General features: G+C 39.0%; 1 protein-coding gene across 1 annotated transcript in view; it reads right to left on the bottom strand.

Moving 5' to 3' along the window:
* The window catches only part of TTN (titin), a 272606-nt gene that overhangs the window by 67558 nt on the left and 179327 nt on the right, over positions 1-25721 (bottom strand). Inside the window, exons 194-245 of the mRNA XM_036253264.1 lie at positions 25488-25656; positions 25127-25393; positions 24759-25025; positions 24395-24673; positions 23898-24306; positions 23671-23795; positions 23304-23570; positions 22482-22751; positions 22087-22389; positions 21684-21986; positions 21245-21432; positions 21040-21154; positions 20649-20933; positions 20404-20555; positions 19549-19696; positions 19219-19396; positions 18782-18903; positions 18382-18669; positions 17979-18275; positions 17673-17859; positions 17101-17216; positions 16706-17005; positions 16206-16505; positions 16007-16112; positions 15709-15905; positions 15320-15625; positions 14948-15226; positions 14074-14373; positions 13671-13973; positions 13206-13568; positions 12600-12902; positions 12166-12465; positions 11412-11708; positions 11015-11299; positions 10627-10920; positions 8975-9274; positions 8543-8851; positions 8264-8454; positions 7454-7883; positions 6810-7118; positions 6531-6679; positions 6412-6444; positions 6186-6315; positions 5798-6097; positions 5386-5703; positions 4127-4423; positions 3717-4016; positions 3317-3631; positions 3079-3227; positions 2467-2617; positions 2094-2375; positions 489-791 (exon numbers count right to left, since the gene is read on the bottom strand). Coding sequence (XP_036109157.1) covers positions 489-791; positions 2094-2375; positions 2467-2617; positions 3079-3227; positions 3317-3631; positions 3717-4016; positions 4127-4423; positions 5386-5703; positions 5798-6097; positions 6186-6315; positions 6412-6444; positions 6531-6679; positions 6810-7118; positions 7454-7883; positions 8264-8454; positions 8543-8851; positions 8975-9274; positions 10627-10920; positions 11015-11299; positions 11412-11708; positions 12166-12465; positions 12600-12902; positions 13206-13568; positions 13671-13973; positions 14074-14373; positions 14948-15226; positions 15320-15625; positions 15709-15905; positions 16007-16112; positions 16206-16505; positions 16706-17005; positions 17101-17216; positions 17673-17859; positions 17979-18275; positions 18382-18669; positions 18782-18903; positions 19219-19396; positions 19549-19696; positions 20404-20555; positions 20649-20933; positions 21040-21154; positions 21245-21432; positions 21684-21986; positions 22087-22389; positions 22482-22751; positions 23304-23570; positions 23671-23795; positions 23898-24306; positions 24395-24673; positions 24759-25025; positions 25127-25393; positions 25488-25656 — 12934 coding nt within the window. The remainder of the gene's footprint in view (positions 1-488; positions 792-2093; positions 2376-2466; positions 2618-3078; positions 3228-3316; positions 3632-3716; positions 4017-4126; positions 4424-5385; positions 5704-5797; positions 6098-6185; positions 6316-6411; positions 6445-6530; positions 6680-6809; positions 7119-7453; positions 7884-8263; positions 8455-8542; positions 8852-8974; positions 9275-10626; positions 10921-11014; positions 11300-11411; positions 11709-12165; positions 12466-12599; positions 12903-13205; positions 13569-13670; positions 13974-14073; positions 14374-14947; positions 15227-15319; positions 15626-15708; positions 15906-16006; positions 16113-16205; positions 16506-16705; positions 17006-17100; positions 17217-17672; positions 17860-17978; positions 18276-18381; positions 18670-18781; positions 18904-19218; positions 19397-19548; positions 19697-20403; positions 20556-20648; positions 20934-21039; positions 21155-21244; positions 21433-21683; positions 21987-22086; positions 22390-22481; positions 22752-23303; positions 23571-23670; positions 23796-23897; positions 24307-24394; positions 24674-24758; positions 25026-25126; positions 25394-25487; positions 25657-25721) is intronic.

Here is a 25721-nt window from a genome sequence, read left to right as displayed (position 1 = left end):
AAGAATGTAGTAAATAATACTTTCTGAGGATTGCATTTAAACATTAAACTATCTGCTTTGATAAGTAACGAAAGAGATCTCATCATAGAACTGTTAGAGCTAAAAAGGACCCAATACAATCCAATTTCCTCTGAGATGATGAGATGAAAAAATACAGGTTCACTGAGGCCGAATTATTTAGAAAATTTCTCCAGACTTGGTAGTTTCAGAGTTAAGAAAACACTTCATATTTATGCCATTAAGTGGGAACTTAAAAACAATTAGTGTAATATACATGAATAGGATTTGAAGAATCAGATATAGTCCCATAATCCTTTTCACAATCACATTCAAATACTACCAACATCAGATATTGAGTATTTATCTAATGAATGCTTGTCAAATGAACAAAGTGTTTGGCAACTGTACACATATTTTGTCACCATAGTATTTTTTATTAATTGAGTGAAGAAATGATTAAGAATGAAATTGTTTGAAATTGTACTTACTTATTGGATCTCTGATGACAAGTTCATTTGTTGTTTCAGTAAATGGACCTATGCCAATACTATTTTCAGCTGCAATTCGGAAAAAGTAGGCTTTTCCTTGAATGAGACCCTGGACAGTAGCATTTTGTCGGGTAACTGTATATGTCACTGGGGTCCATGCTCTGCGGTCAGCTTCCCGTTTTTGAATGACATAATTGGTGATTGGAGAGCCTCCGTCATCTTCTGGAGAAAACCACGTCAGTTTGCAGGAGTCATTGGTTAGGTTGTCAGCCAGGAATGGTGTTCCAACAGGACCTGGCACATCTGGAAATAAGAGGAAAAGATTTCTAGTTGTTTGTTTTCAATGACCTATAGGGCTCAATATTTGTTACCCTCTGTTTTTAAAAGGGGGACACAATGTTGTTATAAAGAAAATAAGATTTTATGTTTATTAACTGAGTTGTTTTTCCTCCCCTTGGTATCTATTTTCAACCATATTTTTAGACAAAGTAGGTCTTCAACAGTTACGAGTTGCCACTGTTTTAGTAGAAGCTGAAGGAACTGTAACTGATATTTTTAGTGTAGTTTTTTGTTTGTTTGTTTGTTTGTTTGTTTGTTTTTAGCAATTTGTGAGTCAGATAGGATAGGAAGGAGCTGCTGGGAGGAGAGCACCCCTGGGGAGACAAGAGTAGTAAGGACTGACAACATGGCCACTTTTTGGTGTTCCATTTTCAAAGGGGAGAGAGTTTTTTCTGGGTCACCAGTGAATCAATGAGGAGCACACAAAGCCCTAAGTCTCAGAATGACCTTTGAGAAGGTAGAAATTTAACCTGGAAGTATACCATTTGTCAAGTTAAAATAGCCATTGGGCAAAAGGGTATTTAGTAGATTGAAACGAACTAAAATCTTTAGGACTATTGCTCAATGAGATATTTTTCCTTATGCCATTTGCATGAATGAAACCATAATGTTTCCATGACATTAATTATGTTCACTAGAGAACCACTTATTTTCACATAAAAACTGGCTTCGTGGAGCATGGCTGTGCCTGGAGACATGCTGAGAGAGATGAGTGGGAGGGCTGTACTTTCTGAGCAAATCGCTAGAATAAAGCAGCCAGCCAGAGACATAGACAAGCTTTGTGGAGTGCAACTCTGCGGTCAGTGACTAGAAATGCAATATAACCAAATATGATGCGTCTCTTCAAGTAGGATATGGAAACCCTTCAAAGGGATTTTTGCAGTATTATGGTAATCAGCAAATAAAGATACAATCCCATGATATAAAAATGGTCAACCTTGGTAAACCGTGAACCATTCATATACATTTGCAGGAAAGTTGTTTTTATGAAAACTATATAAAAGCATAGTAAATGCTTATGGTGGCATGTCACATAAAAAGTTAACATACAAAAATTTATAGAAGGAGTACAACCATATGAAATACGTACAGGATAAAGAAGCCAGGAGGAAATTAAAAAAAATGCGAATAGTGGTCAGTGGGATTGTGGATGATTTTTCTTATTTTCCAAAATATTCGTGACATAGTTTTATTTTAACGTAGCTTTGTTGTTGATGAAATAAAAATGTTATTTTTAAGTTGCATGGACAGATGGGAAGTATTTACCCAATACGTCAACGATGATTGTCTTCTTCCTTTCTCCCCCTTCATTTTTGGCAAGAAGAGAATAGACACCCTGGTGGCTCCTTTGGCAATTCTTAATAACCATGGATGAGCTAATGGCCGTGGCCTCAATGGTGGCTTCTTGAGGTAATGCTCTTTCATTCATGCTCCAGGTGATAGTTGGGGGAGGTTTTCCAGACACATAGGCGATGATCCGGATCACCCCTCCAGCATGGACCACAATTCTGTCTCTGACACTGGCATCTAGCTGAACATCAGGTGACACTGGAAAACAATGGAAAATTACAAATGTGATTTTCATGTCCAATCCGAAACATAGATAAATACATATAAAAACAACAGAAGTATTAATTACCAATTCGGTCCTTCATTTCGATGGCATCTGTGACTTCTCCAGGCTCTCCGATGCCGGCAATGTTCACTGCTCTGACTCTAAATCTGTAGAATGCTCCTTCTTTTAACCCTGTCACAACAAGTTTTGTTCCTCTCACTTCTTTATCTTTAGCCTAGGGAAGAATCACAAGCATTTTATCATTACAATAGCTCTTGGCAGCTCCTTGTTTTAATAGTTTTCTAAAGCACAACCAATGACATATTTAACTGTCTTGGAGAAAACTGTTGCCAGTTTAGGTTTTAGGGATCAGATATTATAGGTAAGTACTGAATGGAATATCTTGCCAGAAATTATGTTTTAAAATTGTCAAATGATGGAAGAAAAAAAAAAGCCTGCACTGTGTATTAATTTCACCTTTTCGGGATTTATAACCAAAAGATAAGTTAACAATAACATGACTTAACTTTTCATTAGATTTTTGACATAACAGATGTTTAGAGTATCAATTATAATTATGTTATTTTTTTTATTTCTTATTCCAAAAACTACAGATAGAAGTTAATGGGATTGAGAATAACCATTACATTTTTAGTTTGTTCATAGTTCATTTCTGTAATGCCAAGTGCTAGTTACCTTTTCCCATTCTTCCTTCCCTTCTTCTTTGTATTCAACGATATATCCAGTTACTTTGGATCCACCGTCTTTTAGTGGGGGAGACCATTCCAAATCTGCAGATGACTTCGTCCAGTCTGTGACTTGGGGAAATGGAGGACCAGGAGGGGCTGGAAAGAACCAGTATATATTAGTATTTCTGACTATACCATGGCACTTTGGAAAAAGAAGAAATAAAAGAAATGGTTCCAAGGCTTACCAATTGGATCTCTGGCGGTTACTGGGTCTGATGGCAGACTTGCTGGACCCACACCAGCGGCATTGATCGCGTATACCCGGAACTGATAATCAGAACCTTCAATAAGACCCGTCACTTTATAAGAAACACCCAAAGTCATGGCTTTGATAGGGTCTCGGTTAACTCTCTTCCATCTCTTGGAAGTGGTGTCTTTCATTTCTAGCCAGTATCCTGTCACAGGAGAGCCTCCATCATATTCTGGCTCTTCCCAGTTGACAGTCATGGAGTTACGAGTCACACTGCTAACTGTTGGTTTATCTGGTGCTCCAGGGACAGCTGTGAAAAAAATTACACTGAGTTACAAGAACCTATGAGAAAAACAAATAAGAATGACTTCGTAGGTGAAACACATCCTACTTACAGAATAGGTTTCTTGCTGTTTCAGGCTCACTGTCAAGAGGCTCCCCAATGCCATATTTATTCTGGGCCATGATCCGGAATACATAATCATGGCCTTCCAGCAATTTGGGAACTGTGAACGTGCACTCTTTAGGTTCACTGGAGACACGCACCCATGTCTTCCTATTGGGTTCTCTTTTCTCAATTACATAGTTTGTAATCTTAGACCCACCGTCATCTTTAGGTGGGAGCCAAGATAAAGTCATTTGGTCTGCTGAAATAGATTCAAACTTTATTGGTCCCACTGGAGGGCCAGGACGACCTAAAATAATTTTAAAAAGGAAAAATTTATTAGTAGAATGATTTTGAAGCCAAAGATTACACTTATGAACAGAAAAACATATAGTTTTCATAAAACCATGCAATCTTTACCAAGGACATTCAGTCTCATCTCCTTCGACGCGGTTCCCAGATTATTCACAGCGGTGATGGTATATAAGGCAGTGTCACTCCTGCGAGACTGTGGAATAACTAAGGTGCAAGTATCATCCACCACGAGTTTGTTGACGTGGGTGTCATAGATAACAGGTTCTTTATTATCAGGCTTTTTTGGAGGAGCTTTAAACCAAGTTAGTGTTGGGAATGGCACACCCTTAATTTTGGCCACAATGTTAACATCAGTTCCTTCTTCAACCTCCATGAATTCTTTTAGATCAATTGATGGTGGGCCTAGATTATGAAAAACAAAAAGTTGTCTTGAGGAACATAAAGTACTAAAGAACAGAAAAGAGAATTCACAATGACTATAAAACTATTTATTAGCCAGGCTTTGTAGCCTGGCCCAATAGAAGAACAGATCTGTCTTCAAATAATTTACACCCGTTTGGGAAAAAGGTACCTGTGGTCATCATCCTTTATCTACACGTGGCTATGCACAGCTATTGTCCCTCACTTACATGGCATCATTATGCAGGCAGATATTGAAAAAGGGCAAAGAGAAGTGAAAATTGTAGTGGCTCAGGCATGGGAGTTCTTGCATGGTATTCCCTTTAGTACTTATGCAGTTATGAGGGGACCTACTACGCTAATTCTGAGACGAATTCCCCTTTGAAGAAATATAACTGTTAGTAGAGGCAAAGCAAATTTCCATACATTTAGTATAAGAAGGTGCAGAGTGCTGTGACTATAGCTCTCCTAAATTAGAAGAGAGCACTGAACAAATGCACAGCAGTCGTGATGGTAACAATAACTAGAGGAAGGAGAATTACCATATCTGTGTGTATTTTTTATCAGTTAAAATGGATATGCCTTTTTCTCAAACAGAGAAAAATAAACTTGGTTATGGAGCTAAATGGGTCTTGGCAGTTGCTGAGCAGATAGATGGTTACTTTCTGCCCCTCTGAGGAGCACGCGGAGGCAGTGCTTTCATTTCTGCCGCGCTCGCGAGGAGATTGTCTTAAAGAAATCCCAAACGTTATCTTATTTAGAGAAGGAAAAGTTAATATGTAAGGAAATATGTTAACTCGATGGAAGTTGAGGACATGAGTGATTGAGTGACGTGCCCATGTCCACACTCCACCCGTGATAGCTTCCCGAAGTGTAGACATCTCTTTTTTTATTTTGGACTATTAATAAATGTCTAGAAAGACATTCGCAAAAAGGATGTTCTTTATTAATATGTTGGTCCTTACATGTCTGGTCTTTGACGATCACAGGACCAACAGTGGCTGAAGGTTTGCTGACTCCTGCGGCATTGACAGCTTTGACCCTGAATTCATATTCCCCACCCTCTGTGAGGTCTTCGACAGTAAATTCCAGGTCTTCCACATCACGCCTGTTGCACTGTTTCCAGGCTTCTTTCTTTTTCCCGGTTGGGTCCCACGCAAGGCACTCAACAATGTAGTGGGTGACAGGGGAGCCTCCATCGTTCTTCGGGGGTTTCCACGACAGGTGTACTGTGTTCTTCGTGATGAGGCCAATCTTGAGTTTAATAGGAGGATCAGGAGGGTCTTTAAAAATAGTAGAAGAAAGTATTAAGCATTGTTTATAACTATATTTTTCAACTTGGAGAAGCTCTTTTAATCATAGGCTTAAAAAACTTACATATTGGATCTCTGGCAGTGGTCCTCTGAATGGTTTCCACAGGTGCGCCGATACCGAATCGGTTTTCTGCACGGACGCGGAAGAAATACTGCTGTTCAGAGATCAGATCGGGAACTACAAATGTGGTGCTCGCACAGTTGGGATTGACTTTGGTCCAGGCTTTTCCATCAATAGTCTTCTTCTCGATGACATAGCCTTTGATCCTGTCTCCGCCATCATCATCTGGCATCTTCCATGAAAGTCTGCAACTACCCCTTGTGATGTCACTGACTTTCAGATCTTTGGGTGGCCCTGGTACATCTGTTGAATGTATATCACAATATAAGCAATGTTGCTTTTAAAAAAGAACTTGTTCTTATTTCATAGTGACTTTTAAAGTCTTTCTTACCCATGACTTTAACTCTGCAACTTGCAGTCTTTTGTCCTGCTTTATTCTTGGCTGTGATGCTGTATTTGCCTGTATGAGATCGTTTACACTCTGGAATAATAATTACTGAGGAGTTTTCAGCAGTCTCCAGCTGTACAAAAACAACAAACAGTAGTATACATTGAATGAAATAAAACCATATTGAAGTCAACTAGATTCTGAATCATTAATTTTTTTTTTTTTTTACCTGTGCATCTTCAGGTATATCATGAACTCCATCCTGTTAGAAAAAGAGATGATTACTTGTAGCATAAATATTCCTTAAAGTGATTCAATGGGAGACACAGGGAATTATAATGTTCTTACCTTCATTGCCTTCTTTGCCTTTCCATCAAATTCCCAAGATGATTTTGGTGTTGGGCGTCCCTTGATGACGGCAGGAATCCTAATCTGTGTGCCAGCTTGACAAACCAGACTGTCCTGTGCGCCAATGTCAATGTAAACCTCTGGTACCTCTGCAACACCACGAATACAACAGGATTGAGCTCACCTTATTCAATCTAGTAATTGACATATCTCCGGTAAATTAATCAATTTCATAATAATATCAAAAGATGAATACATAAGTGGAATATGGACACATACCTTGAATATCAGTTGCAGGGATCTCTCCAGTTGTATCGCTTGGTTCAGATTCACCAGCTTCATTGACAGCTTTCACTCTGAATCTGTACTTTCTGAGTTCTTTCAAATTCGGCACCACACATTCACAGGTAGTTAGAAGTTTATCTGGTTCATTCACTCTTTTCCAGTCAGTAGTACCTTCTTCTTGCATTTCCACAATGTATCCTTTGATTGGACTGCCACCATCTTTGGCTGGAGGTTTCCATGCTAGTGAGATACTTGACTTTGTTTTATCTTTTACCTCTGGGCAAGAAGGTGGTCCAGGTGGATCTAGTAAGAAAAAAAAAAATATATATATATATACACACACACACACACACACATATATATATATAGTTTTGAAGCTGATGGAATGCTAGATTTATATACCAGAGAAATGTTTTACTATATATGATCGTTTTTTATTTTTAATCTAATAGAATATTAAAATAGGAATGCCAAAAATATAAATTGCCTTCTAAGTATGCCTTCTAAGTCTAAGTATAAAACTTTTAACTTTAATAAATAAAATAATTTGGCATAGAAACATACAAAAAATTTGAAAGCAAAATGATCCATTTAGTGGCTCTGCCCTTTGTAATTTCCTGAAATGGAAGCATACTTACATATGGGATCTCCTGCAACAGCTGGATCTGATGGTTCACTGGGAGGGCCAATTCCTGCAGCGTTTATTGCCATTGCTCTGAACTGGTATTTAACACCTTCAATCAAACGGGGGACATTAAATTCCACGCCTTTCAATCCCACTTTGGTTATTGGTGCTCGGCTAACACGTGACCAGTAAGCACTTCCCTCTTCTCTCTTCTCCAGCCAGTAGCCAGTGATGGGAGAACCACCATTGTCCGTAGGAGGAGTCCAACTCACTAGCATCGACCCTTTGGTGCGCTCCAAAACTTTTGGTTTTCCCGGAGGTCCAGGAAGGCGATAAGGATCTTGAATGACTACTTTATCCGATTTACACTCATCACTGGTTCCATATTTATTCACTGCCCTGACTCGGAACTCATACTGACCATTGGGGATAAGTTTCCAGATCTAGAAACCAGATAAATAGTAATGTGTTAAAAAGAATACACTTATGTTTATTTTCACTTATTTTAAAACTAGTTATTTTGGTGGGGAAGACTAGAAAAAGAAATAAATCTCTCTGTGTGTGTGTGTATACAGTTTTAAAACGTGTAGACTCTAACATGAAGAAAGCCTGTTAATACAAACATGTAAATGTATTGCACCTCTTAGTGCATCTCTCAAGTAGAAGAAACTCAGTATATCAAATGATTGTATTAAGTGGGCTTAATGAAAATTTTTGTGTGTGGTTTTGAGTTTAATCATTAAGTTCTAAGGTTATGCTAGAATGTGTTTGTTCAAGGTCTTGCCCTTTTAATGTGTATAAGAAAATATTTAAAAGAGTTTACCCCATATCTCTTCTCTACAGCAGTGTTGGTGACTTCCTCCCACTCCGATTTCTTCCTACTTGCATCACGTTTGTCAATGACATAATGGGTGATTTCACTGCCACCATTGTCTAGAGGGGCATCCCATGTCAAGTAGCAAGAGTCAGCTTTAATGTCAGTAACAGCAAGATTTCTTGGTGGCGATGGACGATCTGGAAAGGAACCAACAGAGGAGACTGAGAAGGCAGTTCTTAAACAGACACTTGATTTCGCTGTGATATAAGAAAGCAGGTTACTTACCATATACTTCAACATGAACATTTCGGAAGACCGAGCCAAGGCGATTGGAAGCCGTAATTGTGTAAGTGCCTTTGTCCCCCCGGACTGCTTTGGGAATGCTGAGCTCAGTCTTTGCTTCACTTCGGGATACTTCTTCCTTGGTGATCTTCAGTGCATCAGTGGGTTTTTCAATCACAGTTTCATTCTTGGACCACTCAATCTTAGGCATTGGAAGGCCTGTCACATCTGCGGGAATGTTAACCGGCTCTCCTGCCTTAACCTTGATAGTGTCTCCTCGAACAGACAGGTGCAATTTAATAGTTGGAGGCACTGCAAAAAGAAGGAAAAGAGAAAAAAAAATATAGCAAAGTCATAAGGATGTTTGCTCAACCTACGAGATAAAGGCAACACTGTAAATTGCATTAAAATTATTATTATGTTCAGATTCCACACCTTCATCATCTTGTATGACCACATTAAGAGGCAGGGATGGTTCACTTTCACCAATTTCGTTGACAGCTTTGACACGGAACTCATACATTTGGTGTTCATCAAGATTTTCAACCAAAAAAGATGTGGTTGGGCAGAGTCGCTTGTTAACTCTTTCAAAGTCAGGTTTGTCGTGACGCCGTTTTTCAATGATATAGCCTTGGATGGGGCTGCCACCATCACTGCGGGGCTCTTTCCAGTCAAGGGTGATAGTGGACTTTGTCCTTTCTGTATATGTGAGCCTCTCAGGAGCTGTTGGAGGGCCTTTAACCAGAAGAAAGTTGAAATGACAAGAATGAAATAAATATTCAGATAAGAAATATTCCACTTCAAATTACTTATGTGAAAGATAGGTTTCTGTTTGGCCTAATCTTAATAACATCCATCTTTAAAATCCTTCCAAAAACATCTCAGTTACCTATTTATAGGCATTCATATATGCAAACTTTTTTTTTTAGTAAACTGTAGTGTCAAGATTATTGATTAAAAATAAATTGAGGGGCATGTGTGCTTTAAAAAAATATATTTAGCATTTTCGATAGTTTACCTCTGTCACTGGGAAAGCTTCCAATCTTAATGAACTAGGAGAGAAGTCCTGTGAAGTTTTGCTTTGGATGACCAACTGAGAGCAAAGTGTTTCCTCCTTTATTAACAGACAGTGGGTATGTCTACTGAACATGCTTTGAGTCATGCTGCCTCAAATGTGGGTTTTCAATGGGGTGGAAAAATAATGTATGTAATGCTGTGGTAGTTTGGTGCCCCGAAGGACAAAACCAAAAGAATAAGCTTTGAATGGTGAAACTGGACTCAATGCACTCTTATTGACTAGTCATTCGACCAGAAGCAGAGCTTTGTAGTGGAAGCCCAGATCTGTTAGATTCTGACACAACTTGAGCTATAGTGAAAATTCTGAGATGAGCTGTTACAGTGAGTGGTACAGGATATCATTTTGTTTATCTTTTTTGGGTAGTGGTGGTGGTGGTGGAGAAATAACTTCCTCTGTCTCTTGAGGAATGGGTCATCCTCAAAGACTTTGTTGTCTTGGATGGTATATCAGTGTGCATTACCAATGTGTGCAAATTTAGGATTTCATATTTGTTCATATTGGTCAAGGAGATTTCTTTTGGTTGGTTTCTATCCCTTAGTGGCTCTTTCTGGTTTGGGGCCTCTATATTCTTCCAGAGTGGGGACTACTTGACATCTAAAGAAAGACTAAGACATTTTTCCTAAGGCAATGTCTGTCCTGTAACCTTTTAGAAACAATGAACTCTCTTTAACTACTAAATTAATTACTCCAGTATATTCTATTACGAAGATAGACTCTCTCTAAATTATTTTTAGGTTATTGCTAAGCTCCAGCAGATTCAGTTTTTTAGTACATATAACCATGATTGATTTTGTGTAAAAATTATAGTGAGCCAAAAATTATATGGAAATTTTAGCAAATATGGTATTCTTCAAATTGCTAGCAGTTATTTGATTTACCTTTCTTATTACTCTCTAGCTATAGATCTTGAGACTGTTGGGAATTGGAAGCCATAAGGTTCGGTAAACAAATGCCATAACTAGAAACAAACAATATTTACTTTATAAACAGTGAAAACCTTCTCTTTTACCTAGTGGATCAACTGCAAGAATTGGTCCTATTTCAACAGGAGGGCCACAGCCAAACTTGTTCTTGGCAATCACACGGAACTTATATTCTTGTCCCTCAAGGAGACCCGTGATATCACATTTAGATCTCTCAGTCTCTATTGGCAGTCTCCAGGTATGCATCTTGGCATCTTTTCTTTCAATAATGAAGCCTGTGATTTCACTTCCTCCATCATCTGCTGGATCAGACCAGTTTAGCAGACACATCTTTCTGTTTGTTACGACAGGTTTTAAGTCAAGAACTGGACCAGGGACGTCTGAAAAATAAAACAACAACAACAACAAAAAATCAGTGTAACAAGATAGTATCACTTAAGAAAATCCTATAAAAACCTGTGTAACATTCCTTACCAAAAACCTCTACCCTGGTTGCTGCAAATTTGGAACCACAGCTATTGGTAGCTGTAATCACATATCTGCCACGATCTGTTCTCAATGCCTCCTTGATAACTAGTTCAGATTTGGTTCCAACGTTCTCTATCAAAACACGGTCTTTATCCAGCTCTCCTTCTTCTCTGGTCCACACTCTTGTGGGCACTGGTCGGCCAGTTACCACAGCTGGAATTCGGAGCATCTTCCCAGCCATTATTTGTATTCCAGCCTTAACAGAAACATCTAGTTCCACAGCTGGAGGCTCTGTTCAAAGAGAACAGTCAAACATTAGTTAGCCCAAGAAAGATGAAAAAAAAAAGAAAAAATCCCATACCAGGAAAATAACCATAACCGGTATCGTATAACTTTTAAGTACCTTGCGGTTCAGCCACAGTAACAGGTCCCGTTTCTCCAGGTGGTCCTTCACCCGCAGCGTTGACGGCACTCACTCGGAGTTTGTAATCGGCACCCTCTCGGATTTCTTTGACAGTGTACTGACGGACCTTGATCATCTTCTCTGTGCAGCGTGACCATTCATTGGTGCCAACCAGCTGCTTGTCGACAAAGTAGCCAATAATTTCCCCACCGCCATTGAAAGCTGGGGGTTCCCATTCTAGTTCAATAGTTGTGGTGCTTGTGTCAGCGACTCTTGGGACAGGTGGCCCAGGTGGAGCTAGAATGAACGCAGATATACAAATCAACACTCACTGATGGTTTTAAAATGTCCAGTAGCTTACCTATCATACTCATTTTCCACAGTGCATTGCATGTAATATGGGTAAGTACTGTTTTGTGAAACTTAAGTTATATATACAGATGTTTAAAACTTTACACCGTAACCTCAATTTATGTGTCCATAGTCACTTAGTATTTTGTTTGATTTTTCCAGCTTTATTGAAATATTATTAACATATAACATATGTAGGTTTAAGGTGTACAACATGATTTGATACATGTATATATGATATATGTATGGTGAAATAATTACCATAATAAGGTTAGTTAACATCTCCAACCCCTCACATAATTACCATTTTTGTAGTGTTAATATTTAAGATTTGTTGTCTTAACAACTTTCAAGTATATAATCACCATGCTGTACCCCACTTTCTGCATAAGGAGTTACTTACAGATGGGATCATGTGCTGTTTTGGGATCTGAAGGGGGACTGAACTTTCCAGGACCAGCTGCATTTTCTGCACATACTCTGAAGACATAGGTGAGTCCTTCTAATAGGCCTTCTACATTGGTCTTCAAAGAATTCAGAAGGCTTCTGTTGACACGAGACCAATGTGTACTATTAACCTCACGTTTTTCAAGCCAGTAACCCAAGATGGGGCTTCCATTATCCTTTGGTTCATTCCATTTCACTAGCATACTGTTGCTGGTAACATCTTCCACAATGGGCTTATCAGGTGCATCAGGTGGTTCTGGTTAAAAAAAAAAATAGTATATTTGAATCAATTCCCTAGTATGACATAAAAATTCAAATTTACAAGCTGTGTGAGATATATACCGATGCATTTGATAAAAAGGCAAAATTTAGATGCTAAAGGAAAATTACCAAATGGATCTTTAGCTGTAAGTGGCTTTGAAACACAAGGTGGTCCAGGTCCAAATCTATTTTCAGCTCTTACACGGAAGAGGTACTCTTTTCCTTCAATCAGTTTTGTCACTGAATATTTACAATGTCTGAGTGTTGAACTGATAATAATCCATTCTGAGTCAGGTTTTGTCTTATCTTTCTTTTCCAAAATGTAGTTTATAATTTCACTGCCACCATCATCAAGGGGTGGTTCCCATTTGCAGAGGACTGAGTTCTTTCTAATATCTTCAAATACAAAGTTGATTGGTGGTCCTGGTGTATCTAATATTTCAAAAGAAAGTGGTGATTAAAAATTTGTGTAGAAATGGTTGCAGCAGAAAATGTAAATATTAGTATGTTCCTTTGACATAAACTTTTGTTTTTCCTACATCTGTCTATCTTTATATCACCTTAGCTAATGAATAACAAGGTTAGTTGATTTCTTTTTCATAGCCAGGAGAAAAAAAATTGGGACTAAGGACACCTTGCTAAAGCTATTTCCCACTTCTTTTAACTGCCACCTAGTTTTACTAAAACTCTTATTTAAACTGTGTTTCATTGGGAAGGGTAGTTTTAACTACTTACCCAGCACAATGACAGTACAAGGAGCTTTTGCGATACCATGGTTATTTTCAGCTTTGATCATATACAGGCCATGGTCTGGTCGAACAGAATCTCGGACACGTAGCTGACATTCTCCTTTTTTACTATTATCAATACTCAAACGCTCTGTCAGAGGTAGGACAAATGGTTCTTCTTCTTGAACTTCACCCTTCTTCCTCCTAACTGTGGGTGCTACTCGCTTCTTAATTTCTTCTGGTGTAATAACATTTTCATCCTTTAGCCATGTAATAGTTGGGTAAGGTGATCCAGAAATTGTTGCATCAAGTATTATTTCATCACCTCGTTTTACTTCTAGACTTGTTCTCATAATGACTTTTGGGGCATCTGTAATGATGAAAAACAATAATTGTCTTCAGTTCTGAACTGAAACATTATTCTCATTTATTCAATAATGGGAAAATACCAACCCCATTAAGCAAAACTTACCAATAGGATCTACAGCTTTGATTGGAGGGGTGGCCCGAGAAGGTTCACCAATACCAGCAGCATTTTCTGCTCGCACACGGAATTGGTATTCCTTTCCCTCTTCAAGTCCCTTTGCTGTATAAGTCAAGATTGGCACCAGGTGTTCATTGCATCTCTTCCACCTGTCTTCACCCTTAGCAATCTTCTCTATGATGTAACCCATAATCTTGCTTCCTCCATCGTACAAAGGTGGCTTCCATGTAATAGTCATTGCCTCAGCTGTGGGGTTATGAACCTCAACATCTATAGGTGGATCAGGGGGCTCTGAAGAGCAAGAGAAAAACTGTTAATATAGGGAAGTCCATCTTCTTAAAATAAATTGCATATTAATTCCTAGCTATATTACATTCATGCTCAAACTTACGCTTTGGATCTTGAGCAATGACTGGATTTTTCAGTTCAATATATTCGCCTCCACCAATCTTGTTGACAGCTTTAACACGGAAGAAGTATTCACCATTTGGTATAAGATCTTTTACAGTCCAAGATAGTTTATTCTCACCAGACATGACTGGTATATATGTCCTCCTCCCAGCTTCTCTGCGTTCCAGGACATAATGTAGAATTGGGCTTCCACCATCATATTCTGGAGGTTCCCAGGTTAATTTACAAGAACTCTTGGTCACGTCACTTGCTTTAATATCTTTGCATGGTCCAGGTAGGCCTATTAGAAATAAAATGTATAATTACTATTGTAATCTGAAAAGTCAGCATGTTGCTAGAATACTCTTTCTTAATTGTGACTATCCACATTTTGGGTAGAACAATCTTTGATGTGCAGGAGTGTCCCTTACACTACAGACAATTCAGTATCCTTGGCCCCCAACTATTAAAGTCAGTATCTCCCCCTGAATCTTTGTTCCCAGAAAAAGTGGCCTCCAAATTTCCAAACAACATCTGTGTGTTGGGAGGAGGGGGCAGAAAATGTTATTGACCCTGGTTTAGAACACTATGGAAAGAAATGCAAGTACAATTAGTAAAGGAATATTGGTTATTTTAACATTCTTTGGGCATGCTATATCTTTTATTTAAATTAGTACCTCACATGCAGAATTAATTTAGTTTGATCAGAATTTAACTACCTATTTCATCTCTTTACAATTGTTTTGCTTCTCATATTGAAAGAAAAATCTGAAAGGACATTTAGTTCACTCAACGAGCCATTTATACTAATGTGGCAAAGTTAACTAATTTTCCCAACATGTGAAGAATGTCTGGTGTTTTCAAAGAATGCTTACCTATGACTTTGACATTGATTGAGGCAGTTGCTGAGCCAAGCTTATTCTCCACTGTAATGGTATAAACCCCGGCATCTGCATGGACACTCTTGGGAACTTCAAGGTGGGCTGAGATGTGATCACTCTTCATTGTTAATCTATCACTTTCTTTAACTTCTTTGCCATCTTTATGCCAACTAACAGTTGGAACTGGGACAGCTCTGAAGGGAACAGGAATACTTAACTTTTCACCTTCAATAACAACAATGTCGTGAGTCTCCAGATCAATTGTTGGCCTGCCTGTAAAATCCAAAAGAGGACAAAAGAGTAGGTCAAAATGCAATGCAGGAGTAAAGCCTGTTTTATTAATTATAAAAGAAACTGTGTTCTTACAGTCTGGGTCTTTGGCTACCACATTCTCGGAGATTTCAGATGGCTCACTGACACCAACAGCATTGACGGCTCTCACTCTCAGGACATACTCCTTGTCAGGAACAACACCTTCTTCAACCTTGAATTTCAAGTCTTTTATGGGGCGAGAATTAACTCGCATCCATTTTTCAGTACCTACTGGACACATTTCAACGTGGTATCCTATAATAGGACTTCCACCATTTTTCTCTGGAGGCTTCCAAGCAATGGCGATGTGATTTCTCCCAGCATCAGTCACATGCAGGTCAAGGGGAGGTGAAGGAGGACCTGAAAAATGAGTGAAACATTCACATCCACAGTCTCATCATTAAGCTCAAAACACTATTTTTTGTATAGTCAGCACTCCTTACTTGTTGGATCTTCAATTGACAGGATTTCTGTGGGTTCACTTGGGTGACCAACTCCAGCTTCGTTTTCTGCCCGAACCTGAAACTGGACTTCTGTGCCTTCAATGACGTCAGTTACTCTGAATTTACAGTCGGGTCCTGAGGTCTTTCCAGCTTTCACCCAACGGGTACCTAATTTTTCTTTCTTCTCAATAATATATCTATTGAAATAACAAAGCATGTCATTAGCATTGATAGAGAAAAAAAAAAAGAATTTTCAGCCATTTGTAAATTATTCTTTATGCATTAATTGAAATTCTACCTCTGTATTGGTCTTCCACCATCATTTTTAGGTGGTTCCCATTTCAGGTCAACATGTCGTTTTGTCACGTCAACAACTGTCAGAGCATAGGGTGGTCCAGGGGTGGCTGAAAACAAAATATTCAATGGTTAGAAAAACCAGAAGGAACAGTGATAACCCACAACAAATTGTGTTATAAAGATTTAGTTAAAGAACTTACTGAAGGTGTCTTTGGCCAGGACAGAGTCCTCAATTTCACAGTAGTCACTTTGTCCTATGGCATTTTCTGCAGCGACTCGGAACACATATAGAGCGCCCTCTGTCAGTGGGGTTACTGTGCACTTGGTGTCCTTGACAGTGGTGTCCACGGTTTGCCAGCCTTTTCGCCTCACATCTCTCTTTTCCACAATGTAGTTGGTGATGGGGGATCCTCCATCTTTCTCAGGGACTGTCCACTTTAGGTCTGCTGTATTTTTTGTGATATTAATAACTTCAAGCCAGCGAGGTGGTGATGGAGGATCTGGAGAAGAATTAAAGGAAAACAAATATAATTTTTTATTGCTCAATATTTAGTTTTCACTAAATTCTCTAGTAATCACTAGGAAGTTGTATAGCAAGGATGAAATAATCTAGTAATGAGTTTTTCATAGTTTCTCATATTTCAGTTCTCAGATATACTTTAAAAGAATTTATACACCCTAAACATCAAGAATGACTTACATAACTTCTCCCGACAGAGTACAGGGTCACTGGGTTCACTGGGTTCACTTTCTCCAGCCTTGTTCACAGCTCTGACTCGGAATGAGTATTCCTGCCCTTCCATGAGCCCTGGGAGCACATGCTGAGTGGTGGGAACTCCTTCGGCCACTCGGACCCAGTCATCTGTTCCAGTCTTTAGCATTTCGATGACATAAGACTCAATCTTTGCCCCTCCGTCATGTTCTGGCTTTGTCCAATTCAGTGTTACTGATGTTTTGCCTACATCTTTCACAATTGGTTTTCCAGGAGGCCATGGAGGATCTGCAAGCCAATGAAATGAAATTATTATTCAGGTTTGTAAAAATAAGGAGATAATATAAGCTTCAAAAGAATCACATACAATATATAAATAATACCTATGGGATCCTTTATTAAGATTGGTTCAGTTGATCTACTTGGTTTTCCAGGTCCAGCAAGATTTTCAGCCAACACACGGAATCTGTATTTCTTCTTATTGGTGAGACCTTTCACTCTAAATTAGGAACAAAGTATCCATTGAACACCATGAGAAAAAGCAGAAACCTCTGTGTATTTTACACAGAAGAGACTAATTTACTTAAATTGTGAAAATCTTTTTGGAAATTTATGAAAATATTCTAATATAAATTTACAATTGCTTTTTAACTGTTCCACACTTTAGATTTGGCTAGATATACCAACCTAATTATAATACTATAACCATTATCATTACCATAATATACTGGAAGACCAAACACTGAAACTTTCAGAAAGGTAGTATTTTTTAATAAATTAAGAAATGTGTCCTTGGTTGGAACCCATACCATTTTAAAAATTATGTGAAATATAAGTAAAAATAATTTTAAAAATTATAGAAATATATAATCATGTATCATCAAAAGGAACACTAAAGAGAAAATGTATGTACCCTATAACAGTTTTAACATCTGGATAGAGATTTTGGGCATACCTGTATGTTGTGTCCTTTACTGGCATCTTATTGCATCTAACCCATTTATCAGTATCAGGGTCTAATCTTTCAACCCAGTATCCAGTGATTGGGCTGCCGCCATCATCATCTGGCTCACACCATGTGAGAGTCACTGCATCTTTAGTGATATCAGAAGGTTCTAGGCGAGTTGGAGGTCCAGGTGGATCTACAGACAGGATAATAATACATGTTGTATGTCTTATATATAAATATGATACCTAAATCCAAGTTTGACACATGCATCCTTTTTTTTCTTTCTTTCCAATTGAGTAATAAGAAACTTACCAAACTGAAATTTGGCTGTTATTGGAGCGGCCTGAACTGGCTCGCCAACACCGTACATGTTCTCTGCAGCAACCCTGAAGAGGTATTCTTTATTGGGTGTTAATTTGGTTGCCTTGAAGTTTGTATCCTTGACAGTTGATGAGAGCTTGTGCCACATATCACTGTCTGTCGCTTTTCTCTCCACAACATAGTTTGTGACTTTAGACCCACCATCATCTCGTGGGGGGTTCCATGTTAGAAGACACGACTCGTTGGTCACTTCTGTGATGTCAAAAGCAGCTGGTGGTCCAGGTTTATCTGTGGATGACGTTACACGTGCAGAGAAAAAACAGTTAGAACGCGTTTTGTTTTACAAGGTAGCTGCAATGAGTTTGTCTATTTGAAAGACGAGAGCCTCCCTTACCGAGGACGTTCACTTCTACCACGGCGGTGGCCCGGCCACACGCGTTCACAGCCTCAATGATGTACGTGCCCGTGTCGCTCCTCTTACTGTCGACGATCGTCACGGTGGATTTGTTAGGGACATTTTCAATGGTGATTCTTTTGTCCTGCTTCAGAAGCTTATCCGCCTTCGTCCAAGTTATTTTAGGTTCGGGTTTGCCAGTGACAGTGGCAGGAAGTTCAATCTTAGTTCCTGCTTTTACAGTGAGACCGGCAAGGAGCTTCACGTCGAGGAAAATTTCGGGAGCCTCTGAATTAGAAAAAGAATATTTACAATGTTAGCAAGTTCACACAGAAGTAAAGTCACAGGCCTGGTGGATCAAACAAACAAACAGAAAAAAAACAAAAACAAAAATAAATACCCTGTGTGTCCACAGCCTGGATTTCATCTGTGGGTTTGCTTGGTTTGCTAGCACCCATCCTGTTCAAGGCCTTCACACGGTAGGAATACCACTGGCCTTCTTCAAGACCTGTTACTTCCATTCTGTCAGGAAACACAATAGGATATTTTACTATAATGCATATAATCTGTTCCACTGTGAAGTATTCATAATATTCCCCAAATTCACACCCCTGATATAACAGTATTCTTTAAATCAGTTCTGGATGCTTCAATATTGGAACTGATGCGAACCTTGAGTAGGGATCAGTATAACAGCAGCACTTTGTAAAGTTAGACGGGCACAACAGGGGAATCTCAATAAAAAACCTAACATTTAGATTTTTTTTTCCAAAAGAAAGCTCATTTTAGAGACTAAGAATAAACATTTACTCCTGTGCCGCATAATGAAAGACATACTTTGTTTCTGCAACTGGTTCTCCACAGGCGACCCATCGATCAGAACCACGTGGACATTTTTCAACTAAATATCCTTTGATACGTGAACCCCCATCATATTTAGGTGGATCCCACGTTAGGAAGATGCTCTTGGCTGTTCGATCTCTCCATTTAACATTCTCTGGTGGGTCAGGTACCGCTGTAACATTTTAAAGAGAGAGTCAATCTTAGACCATCTATGAAATCTTCATATTGCTAACCTGTGCCTTTTCCCCATAATTTTAACTCCAGGTCTGAAAGCAAACAAAGGTAACAAGAGGCTAGGTGAGCGATCATCAAGAAAGTACTCACTTGCAGGAGCTGACATATTTACAGGTTCATCAATATATGCAGGTTCTCCAGGGCCACACTTGTTTCGAGCACACACTTTAAATAAATACTCTTTTCCTTGAACAAGATCAGGAACTGTGAATTCTAAGTCAGTCACAAAGTCCATAACCTGGGACAAAGAAATACAGTTAGTTAGTTTTTTTTCCAAAACCCTTTGCCCAAGTCAAAAGATGTTTTACCATGAGCAGGGATACATATAGAAGTTGTTTTTAATGCTAAGGGTTATTAGGGAAAAATTGCAAAGTAAGACACTAAGTTTTTGATCCTTAATATAAGGTAAAACTGTTTCATTGTGTGTACACACTAAAAAGGGGGCAAATAAGGTGTTGATTATTTTTCTACCAGCTTGGTTATTAGAAATAAGACTTTAAATCAAGGCAAAAAATACTAATGACTATAAACTGAGGAGAAAAAATTGGCAGATTAGACCAAAGGAATTTTATACCTTCCTTTGTCTCCTTTCTTGGCTTCTAAGCCAAGGTAATGTAGTGGTGAGAAGGCTGAGCACCAGGGAGCTAAGTTCTTAATGATGGCTTGTAGCTTAATAGGGCTTTTGGGTACTTATCAGGCACCAAGTGATTAGTTAAGGTAGCCTTTTTTTTTTAAACAAACCTAGTTGAAAATCTGGTAAGGCTCACAAATGAGGCAATGATATCAAATCTTGGTTGAACTACCTCAGGAAGTATTAGCATCAATGCATTTAAAAAAGCATTTTTCAGTAAGGTAAAAGTAAAAACATAAACTTTGCAATGACAACCTCGAATTCTGGGATTTCCCCACTCTTCTGGCATTAGTGCATCTCTGCTAAAAACTCACTTTAGTCCATGTCTTCCGGCTGACTTCTCGCTTTTCAATAACATATCCAGTTAATGGACTTCCTCCATCATCATCTGGTGGTTCCCAAGTCAAATGTACTGAGTCCTTGGTTATGTCACTAAATTTCAGTTCTTTGGGTGCACTTGGGCGAGCTGAATAAATGCAGAAGTCAATAGCATTAATAGCTTGAACCAATATTTAGTAATAGTTAAATTACTTTAGGTAACAAACGTTTAGTTCCTTACCAATCACATTGACATCAATTTCCCCAGAAATTGCCTTCACGGGATTTTCCAGTTTCAGTGTATAAATGCCCTTGTCCGGGCGTTCACTTGGAGAAATGACAAGTTCAGCATAGGCAGACAAGGTTTTAATTTTCACACGATCCCCTTCATCGAGTGCTTTATCTCCCAGAGACCAGGTTGCAGTTGGTCTTGGATAGCCTGTACTTGGAACCAGGATCTTGATAGGATTCGGGACAATAATTTCCAAACCATCTTTAAATGCACTTAAGTCCATTGTTGGTTCAACTACCAAGAAGAAAAATCAATGAGTTTCCAGTACTATATTTAAGTCCCTGGTACCCCGAAGTAGCTATGTGCTATTCCCAGATCTAAAAACAAAATATCCACTTACCAAAAGCATCATCAGCAGTTAGAGGACCAAGAATTTCAGATGGATCTGAAACACCAGCTTCATTTTCGGCAGATACTCGATATAAATATTTATTGCCTTTCTGCAATCCAGTAACCTAAAATTATGAATCAACATTTGTAAAAGACTTACATGGTTAAGTCCATGATCATTCACTGAATACTGTTTTTAGATGCAAATGCCCTACCTTGTAGGTCAGTTCAGGGACCGGTTTCATATTGCAACGAATCCAGTTATCTTTCCCTTCTTCGCATCGCTCTATTATATAGCCTATGATCGGGCTTCCTCCATCTTTCAGAGGAGGTTCCCATGTGAGCTGAACTGATGACTGAGTCTGATCTGAGGAACTTAGGTTCACAGGAGGACTTGGTCTCTCTGGAGTGGAAGAGTTGGAATACCATTTAATTCAGTGACAACTTAAGATAATGCTGTAATCATTTCTATCATCCCTATTAAAATATCAGGTTTACTGACTTCATTCAATAAAAGTAGTAGGCACAGACTACATTTTTATGATTTTCAAATTTTTCTGACATTCTACCTGTTCATTAACTTTAATTATTTAATTGATAGGCTTAATTTCTGGATTTCACGAAAAGGTTATTTCCTTTTTCTGATGGGCTTACCAATTGGATCAGCAACTTTGACGAAGGGTGTGGCTGCACTTGGTTTTCCAACTCCAATTCGGTTTTGGGCTCTGACCCGGAAACTGTACTCCTGTCCTTCCACCACATCAGTGACGGTTGCCGAGAGGTCTTCAGCTCTTACTGTCATGGCAGTGTCCCACCTGATAGAAGTCTTTTCCCTTAATTCAATGACGTAGTTTGTGATCTCAGCACCTCCATCATACTCTGGTGGTTCCCATGTCAGTGAGACACCAAATCTATTCACATCCGTAATGGTTACATTCAAAGGAGGGCCTGGAACATCTGGATTTTATCACAGAAAACAAACAAACATGGGCTTTGGGTTATACCAGGGATAAAAACAGAGATAAGCTACTTTGTAATTTATGTCAAAAATTCTTACCATATTTGCTCCTTGCTTCCACAGGATTGTCAGTTTCTACCGGTTCACCAGTGCCAACTCTGTTTCTTGCACTCACACGGAAGAGATACTCGACTCCTCCTTTCTGCAGTCCAGTGACAGTAAACTCACAACTATCTGCACGGTCGGTGGCCAGAACCCAGGTCTTTCTCTTGATGTCACGTCTTTCAACAACATAACCTATAATTTTGCTCCCACCATCAGTTAAGGGTTCTTCCCAAGCAAGGCTCACTTCACCATCAAATGTTTCTGTTACTTCTAAGTTACGAACTGGCCCAGGAACATCTGAAATTCACATACAAGGTATTTTCATTTTAGTGTGTTACCATGTTTTCAGTTGTGTTCGCCAATTAAGTCCCCATGACTCAAGGGCTTACCAATAACTTGTAAATTGATGAATGCTTCTGCTTTTCCATGTTTGTTATGAAGCACAATTTTATACCTTCCTTTGTCTCCTTTCTTGGCTTCTAAAATTCTGAAAGAAGTTTGTTCAGCTGTAGTATCAACAGTTTTTGATGACAGAGCTTCATTGTCTTTAAACCACTCAGCTTCTGCCTTGGGGTAGGCATCATAGGACACCACCATTGTCAGAGGCTGGCCGACATCAACCACAAGGTCTTGGTCAGCTGTCTTGATTTTAGGTGCAGCTAGTGAGAAAAATAACATGTGAATGCATTTAGTTATTTCTTGTAGTCCAGCTACACCATAGCTTCTTTACTATGCGTTTGTTAGCAAATATTAGTTTAAAATAAACAAGACAAACTGCTCCTTATGTATAACAGGTACATTAATGGCTTTTTCATAATAACAACCTACAAGGATGTCTTGGAAGCTTAGGTCAAGATGAATGCAACCAAGAGGCCCCACAGAGGTTAGGACAGTAGAAGAGAGGAGCTATTGCCAGGTCTGGGTTTGCTGGGAAGACTCTCCAGGTGCTAGTTAATTCTAGGAATTAATGACTGGCCACCATGTGACTAGAACTGTTCAAGGTTCTGGCATGTAAAGAGGAATGCTATCAATTTCTGTTCACTCAGGGCACTTTGTTGTAAGAGAAATTAAAATAGTTAACATATGAACAGGACTTAACAGAAATAAAGGGCTTTCACAAGCATTATCTCATTAATTAACTGTGAAATCCGAAACTTACACAACATCTGTGATACTGTAGGGATATTTGAAAATAAAAGGAAGAGACTTACCTGCTAGTTCAAGCTTAGCTCTGGCTTCTTTGTCTTTTGCAATAAATCTGTATTCACCCTGGTCACGGGGCCTAATATCACAAATCTGTAGCCTGTGTATCTTTCCTTCACTCATCATCTGGTGTTTGTCACCCTGGACAATAATCATGTTATTTCTTAGCCACTGAACTTCCACTTTATCTTTGTTGAGTTCAGCCCAAAAGATAACATCAGTACCAGGGGCTTCAATAATATCTTGGGGAGGCCTGATGATCTCAACAGGGATTTCTGGAAAGAAAATGTGAAATCAATATGATGTTTATATTTGGATGAACAACTTTTTAAAACCGACACTAATATTAAAATTGCCCTTTCACTTAATACGTACCTTCCACAAAAAGTCTAGCTCGTGACTTCCTGTCTTCTACTCCACAGGCATATTCACACTCGTCATCCAGCCTGCAATCTTTTATGATGAGTCTATGTATACTTCCATCTTTTTCAAATGTGTATCTAAATGAAGAGGTTGAATTATTGGTTAGCTTGCGCAATGACCACTAAATTGGCAAGTGTATATGTAGCTACAGAAATAGAGATTAAGAAGCTTTTGCTTACTTTTTGCCTTCTTTGATTTCTCTCCCATTTCTGTACCACTTTACATTCGCTTTCTCTCTGGAGAGCTGGCAGGAGAAGACAGCATCATCGAACTCAGTGACCGTCTGGTCTTCCAAGTGCTCCACAAATTCTGTAGGAGCTTCTATGATGAGAAGCTCAGCGACGGACTTATCTTGTCCAGCAGTGACCATGTATTCGCCCTCATCTGGGAAGCCACAATCTTTAATAATTAAAGAGTGCTTGTATTTATCAACTCTGTATAAAACACGGTTGTCCAAAGGCACTTCTTCTCCATTTTTGGTCCACTTCAGTGTTACATTGAGACGATTCACCTTGCACCAGAATGTGACAGATTTCTTTTCCATTGTTTCAATATCTTTAAGAGGCTCAACAATCCTGAGGTCTTCCTCTGTTGTAAAGAAAAACAATGTTGATTTCAATTGTTTTCATAATAGAAATTGATTTTTAAAATCTCTAATGCCATATATGTGACTTACCTTCCACTATGAGATTGGCTGCACTTTTAACATTTTCACCTCTGTGATTGGTCAGAGACACATTATAGTTGGCTTGGTCATCTAATCGTGCATCTCTGATTCTGAGGGTGTAGACCAGGTCTTTTTGGAGAATGATGTATTTTGAACTATCAAATATGGCTTCTTCATTTCTGAACCATTTGGCTTTCGCACCTTCGGTATTGACTTCGCAGTGCAAGACGACTTCTTGTTGTTCTTTCACACGGGTGTCCTTAAGAGGAACTATGATCTTGAGTTTTTCTGAAAGCAACCAGCAAGACTTTATAGTGTAAAGAAGGACCAACGATGTAAATGTGAGTAAACCATAGAAGTAAAACAAACTTACCAATTACTGTTAAGTGAGCTGCTGCTCGGGCGGCCCCAACCATGACAACATAAGTGCCCATATCTTGTAATGTGGCATCTTTCACAACTAGGACCCTCTTTTTGCCATCAGCAATAATGTCATATTTATCTCCAGACTCAAGTGTCTTATCATCCCTCTTCCACTGGACTTCAAAGCTTTCCTTTGATATAGTGCAAACGAATTCAGCCTTTTCTCCTTCAAGTATTTCAAGGTTTTGAGGCTTGGAGATGAATTCAGCAGCCAGTTCTGGGAAGAAAACGTTGCGAGATATTGAAAACTTAAGCATTTTCACCTTGAATGCAACAAAAATGAATTTCTTAAAATGTTATTCACAGTCATCTTCGTACCGTGCACTTTGACTTTGCCGTCGGTCCGGGAACTTGGGAGTCGGCAGTTGTAGCTGCCCGCGTCCTCGAGCTGGGCGCTCTGGATGACCAGGACTCGTTTCCGTCCCTCAGTGAGTATTTCATACCTTCCTGTTTCAACGATCTCTTCATCCCCTTTGTACCAAATCACTTCTGCTCCAGGCTTGGAGACTTCACAGACCAGTTTTATAGTGTCTGTTTCACTCACTTCAATGTTGGCAAGATTTTTAGTAAAGACAGCTTCTTCTTCTGCAAGAAGAAGAAAACAATTTTTTGAGTTAAAATGGAAAGTCTTATTTTTTCCCGACACATAAACTTCTGCACAGAAAGACCTTCCTCTTACCCAGGACCGTCAGCATGCCAGAAGTCCGCGCTGTCCTGACTTCACAGGAATACTCTGCTTCGTCATCCAGCAGACATTTGTTGATGACAAGGATGCGCACTGCTCCCTTCGATATGATGTCATATTTTTTGCCCTTCTTAATTTCAGCACCATCTTTAAACCACTGAACCTATATTTAGGATAAATAAATACCTTTATCAGTTTCCTTGTTGTTCCTTTAGATATGTGTCCTTA

Source organism: Molossus molossus, unplaced genomic scaffold (assembly GCF_014108415.1).
Source record: "Molossus molossus isolate mMolMol1 unplaced genomic scaffold, mMolMol1.p scaffold_m16_p_11, whole genome shotgun sequence".
In the NCBI taxonomy this organism is placed as follows: domain Eukaryota; kingdom Metazoa; phylum Chordata; class Mammalia; order Chiroptera; family Molossidae; genus Molossus; species Molossus molossus.
Note: the sequence above shows the minus strand (reverse complement) of the source record. Positions and strands in the feature narration are given on the sequence as shown.